Below are 5,000 nucleotides of genomic sequence, written 5' to 3' on the forward strand. Positions count from 1 at the left end.
ATTAGTGGGGGTAGGTGGGGGCAATAGTGTGGGGTGGTGGTTTTCTATCTGTGTCTCTGACCTTTGACCTCCATGCAGGTGTTCTGTACTTCCTGTGGTTGTAAAAGTTCCCCCCCCCCTCCCCCCACACAGACCAGCGCCCCCGCAGGAAGAGCATCGCCACTGGGAAGCAGCCCAGCATGGAGATCCCCCCCACCGCCCCCCTTCAGCCCTTCAGACAATCCGTGAGTACCCCCCCCCACACTCGCTGTGCCCCCTCCCCCCTCCCGCCACAGCCAACCCCCCCGCCACCCCCCCCCCTCCCTTGCGTTCACCTTGCAGTCCTCCTCCACCCCCCTTCCTGTGCCGGGGCGGGGCTTGGAAGGCTGCCGGTTCGAGTACCGTGACCAGAGGGACGCTTATCACTCCACTACCCCCCTTGGAGGTACCCCACACACACACACACACACACACACACACACACACACACACACACACACACACACACACACACACACACACACACACACACACGAAGCAGGTTTTTTCACTTCAATATTTTTAACTATATGAAGGTTTTAAAATGACAGAAACATTCGTATGGTCCTCCTTATAGTCCTCCTTATGGTCCTCCTTATGGTCCTCCTTATGGTCCTCCTTATAGTCCTCCTTATAGTCCTCCTTATGGTCCTCCTTATAGTCCTCCTTATAGTCCTCCTTATGGTCCTCCTTATAGTCCTCCTTATGGTCCTCCTTATAGTCCTCCTTATAGTCCTCCTTATGGTCCTCCTTATAGTCCTCCTTATAGTCCTCCTTATGGTCCTCCTTATAGTCCTCCTTATAGTCCTCCTTATGGTCCTCCTTATAGTCCTCCTTATGGTCCTCCTTATAGTCCTCCTTATAGTCCTCCTTATAGTCCTCCTTATGGTCCTCCTTATGGTCCTCCTTATAGTCCTCCTTATAGTCCTCCTTATGGTCCTCCTTATGGTCCTCCTTATGGTCCTCCTTATAGTCCTCCTTATAGTCCTCCTTATGGTCCTCCTTATGGTCCTCCTTATAGTCCTCCTTATAGTCCTCCTTATGGTCCTCCTTATGGTCCTCCCTGTGGTCCTCCTTATAGTCCTCCTTATGGTCCTCCTTATAGTCCTCCTTATAGTCCTCCTTATGGTCCTCCTTATGGTCCTCCTTATAGTCCTCCTTATAGTCCTCCTTATAGTCCTCCTTATGGTCCTCCCTGTGGTCCTCCTTATAGTCCTCCTTATGGTCCTCCTTATGGTCCTCCTTATGGTCCTCCTTATGGTCCTCCTTATAGTCCTCCTTATAGTCCTCCTTATGGTCCTCCTTATGGTCCTCCTTATAGTCCTCCTTATAGTCCTCCTTATAGTCCTCCTTATGGTCCTCCCTGTGGTCCTCCTTATAGTCCTCCTTATGGTCCTCCTTATGGTCCTCCTTATGGTCCTCCTTATGGTCCTCCTTATAGTCCTCCTTATGGTCCTCCTTATGGTCCTCCTTATAGTCCTCCTTATAGTCCTCCTTATGGTCCTCCTTATAGTCCTCCTTATGGTCCTCCCTGTGGTCCTCCTTATGGTCCTCCTTATGGTCCTCCCTGTGGTCCTCCTTATGGTCCTCCTTATGGTCCTCCTTATAGTCCTCCTTATGGTCCTCCTTATGGTCCTCCTTATAGTCCTCCTTATAGTCCTCCTTATAGTCCTCCTTATGGTCCTCCTTATAGTCCTCCTTATGGTCCTCCTTATGGTCCTCCTTATAGTCCTCCTTATAGTCCTCCTTATAGTCCTCCTTATGGTCCTCCCTGTGGTCCTCCTTATGGTCCTCCTTATGGTCCTCCCTGTGGTCCTCCTTATGGTCCTCCTTATGGTCCTCCTTATGGTCCTCCTTATAGTCCTCCTTATGGTCCTCCCTGTGGTCCTCCTTATGGTCCTCCTTATGGTCCTCCCTGTGGTCCTCCTTATGGTCCTCCTTATGGTCCTCCTTATGGTCCTCCTTATAGTCCTCCTTATAGTCCTCCTTATGGTCCTCCTTATAGTCCTCCTTATGGTCCTCCTTATAGTCCTCCTTATGGTCCTCCTTATAGTCCTCCTTATAGTCCTCCCTGTGGTCCTCCTTATGGTCCTCCTTATGGTCCTCCCTGTGGTCCTCCTTATGGTCCTCCTTATGGTCCTCCTTATGGTCCTCCTTATAGTCCTCCTTATGGTCCTCCTTATGGTCCTCCTTATAGTCCTCCTTATAGTCCCTCCTTATAGTCCTCCTTATGGTCCTCCTTATAGTCCTCCTTATGGTCCTCCCTGTGGTCCTCCTTATGGTCCTCCTTATGGTCCTCCCTGTGGTCCTCCTTATGGTCCTCCTTATGGTCCTCCTTATGGTCCTCCTTATAGTCCTCCTTATGGTCCTCCTTATGGTCCTCCTTATAGTCCTCCTTATAGTCCTCCTTATAGTCCTCCTTATGGTCCTCCTTATGGTCCTCCTTATGGTCCTCCTTATAGTCCTCCTTATGGTCCTCCTTATGGTCCTCCTTATAGTCCTCCTTATGGTCCTCCCTGTGGTCCTCCTTATGGTCCTCCCTGTGGTCCTCCCTGTGGTCCTCCTTATGGTCCTCCTTATGGTCCTCCTTATGGTCCTCCCTGTGGTCCTCCTTATGGTCCTCCTTATGGTCCTCCCTGTGGTCCTCCTTATGGTCCTCCTTATGGTCCTCCTTATGGTCCTCCTTATGGTCCTCCCTGTGGTCCTCCTTATGGTCCTCCTTATGGTCCTCCTTATAGTCCTCCTTATGGTCCTCCTTATGGTCCTCCTTCTAGTCCTCCTTATGGTCCTCCTTATGGTCCTCCTTATAGTCCTCCTTATGGTCCTCCTTATGGTCCTCCTTATGGTCCTCCTTATAGTCCTCCTTATGGTCCTCCTTATAGTCCTCCTTATGGTCCTCCTTATGGTCCTCCTTATGGTCCTCCTTATAGTCCTCCTTATGGTCCTCCTTATAGTCCTCCCTGTGGTCCTCCTTATGGTCCTCCCTGTGGTCCTCCCTGTGGTCCTTCCTGTAGTCGTCCCTGTGGTCCTCCCTGTAGTCGTCCCTGTAGTCGTCCCTGTGGTCCACCCTGTGGTCAACCCTGTGGTCGTCCCTGTAGTCGTCCCTGTAGTCGTCCCTGTAGTCGGTCCCTGTGGTTGTCCCTGTATTCGTCCCTGTGGTCCTCCCTGTGGTCCTCCCTGTGGTCAACCCTGTGGTCCTCCCTGTGGTCGTCCCTGTGGTTGTCCCTGTGGTCGTCCCTGTGGTTGTCCCTGTGGTCCTCCCTGTGGTCCTCCCTGTGGTCAACCCTGTGGTCCTCCCTGTGGTCCTCCCTGTGGTCCTCCCTGTGGTCCTCCCTGTGGTCCTCCCTGTGGTCAACCCTGTGGTCCTCCCTGTGGTCCTCCCTGTGGTCCTCCCTGTGGTCCTCCACGGAGACGTGACGTCCAAACATAATTGTTTTACCAAATAAATGAAAACCAAAACTCTAAAGTGTCTCAGAGACTGAAGACTGTGTCCTCCTCCTGCTGCCTGGTGTCTCTGTGAGGCTCCTCCTCTATGGGCCCACAGGTGAGGCCGGGGATCAGGTAGCGATCAGCTGTGCTGCCTCACCTGTCGGCCACAAACACACAGCCAGTAATGATGGAGAGAGAGCAGCCAGTGATGATGGAGAGAGAGCAGCCAGTGATGATGGAGAGAGAGCAGCCAGTAATGATGAAGAGAGAGCAGCCAGTGACGATGGAGAGAGAGCAGCCAGTAATGATGGAGAGAGAGTGGCCAGTGACGATGGAGAGAGAGCAGCCAGTAATGATGGAGAAAGAGCAGCCAGTGATGATGGAGAGAGAGCAGCCAGTAATGATGGAGAGAGAGCAGTCAGTAATGATGGAGAGAGAGCAGCCAGTGATGATGGAGAGAGAGCAGCCAGTGATGATGGAGAGAGAGCAGCCAGTAATGATGGAGAGAGAGCAGCCAGTAATGATGGAGAGAGAGAGAGCAGCCAGTAATGATGGAGAGAGAGCAGCCAGTAATGATGGAGAGAGAGAGAGCAGCCAGTAATGATGGAGAGAGAGAGAGAGCAGTCAGTAATGATGGAGAGAGAGCAGCCAGTAATGATGGAGAGAGAGAGAGCAGCCAGTAATGATGGAGAGAGAGCAGTCAGTAATGATGGAGAGAGAGAGAGAGCAGCCAGTAATGATGGAGAGAGAGCAGCCAGTAATGATGGAGAGAGAGAGAGCAGCCAGTAATGATGGAGAGAGAGCAGCCAGTAATGATGGAGAGAGAGCAGCCAGTGATGATGGAGAGAGAGCAGCCAGTAATGATGGAGAGAGAGAGAGCAGTCAGTGATGATGGAGAGAGAGCAGTCAGTAATGATGGAGAGAGCAGCCAGTAATGATGGAGAGAGAGAGAGCAGTCAGTGATGATGGAGAGAGAGCAGCCAGTAATGATGGAGAGAGAGCAGCCAGTAATGATGGAGAGAGAGAGAGCAGTCAGTGATGATGGAGAGAGAGCAGTCAGTAATGATGGAGAGAGAGCAGCCAGTAATGATGGAGAGAGAGAGAGCAGTCAGTGATGATGGAGAGAGAGCAGCCAGTAATGATGGAGAGAGAGCAGTCAGTGATGATGGAGAGAGAGCAGCCAGTAATGATGGAGAGAGAGAGAGCAGTCAGTGATGATGGAGAGAGAGCAGCCAGTAATGATGGAGAGAGAGAGAGCAGTCAGTGATGATGGAGAGAGAGCAGTCAGTAATGATGGAGAGAGAGCAGCCAGTAATGATGGAGAGAGAGCAGTCAGTGATGATGGAGAGAGAGCAGCCAGTAATGATGGAGAGAGAGCAGCCAGTAATGATGGAGAGAGAGCAGTCAGTAATGATGGAGAGAGAGCAGCCAGTAATGATGGAGAGAGAGCAGCCAGTAATGATGGAGAGAATATCTTGGTAATCAATGATTTAAACTAACTGCTGGTTAGAGAGTGAGAGGGTGAGGGTGTCTCAGTGTGTTGGAGATGCGCT

General features: G+C 51.4%; 1 protein-coding gene across 1 annotated transcript in view; it reads left to right on the forward strand.

The window, feature by feature from the left end:
• LOC308128236 (ras/Rap GTPase-activating protein SynGAP-like) overlaps positions 1-5,000 on the forward strand; it is a gene marked incomplete at both ends in the record, with an annotated part of 60,640 nt that overhangs the window by 25,249 nt on the left and 30,391 nt on the right. Inside the window, one exon of the mRNA XM_080493945.1 lies at positions 133-224. Coding sequence (XP_080350071.1) covers positions 133-224 — 92 coding nt within the window. The remainder of the gene's footprint in view (positions 1-132; positions 225-5,000) is intronic.

Source organism: Lipophrys pholis, assembly GCF_963383615.2.
Source record: "Lipophrys pholis genome assembly, contig: SCAFFOLD_75, whole genome shotgun sequence".
Lineage (NCBI taxonomy): Eukaryota > Metazoa > Chordata > Actinopteri > Blenniiformes > Blenniidae > Lipophrys > Lipophrys pholis.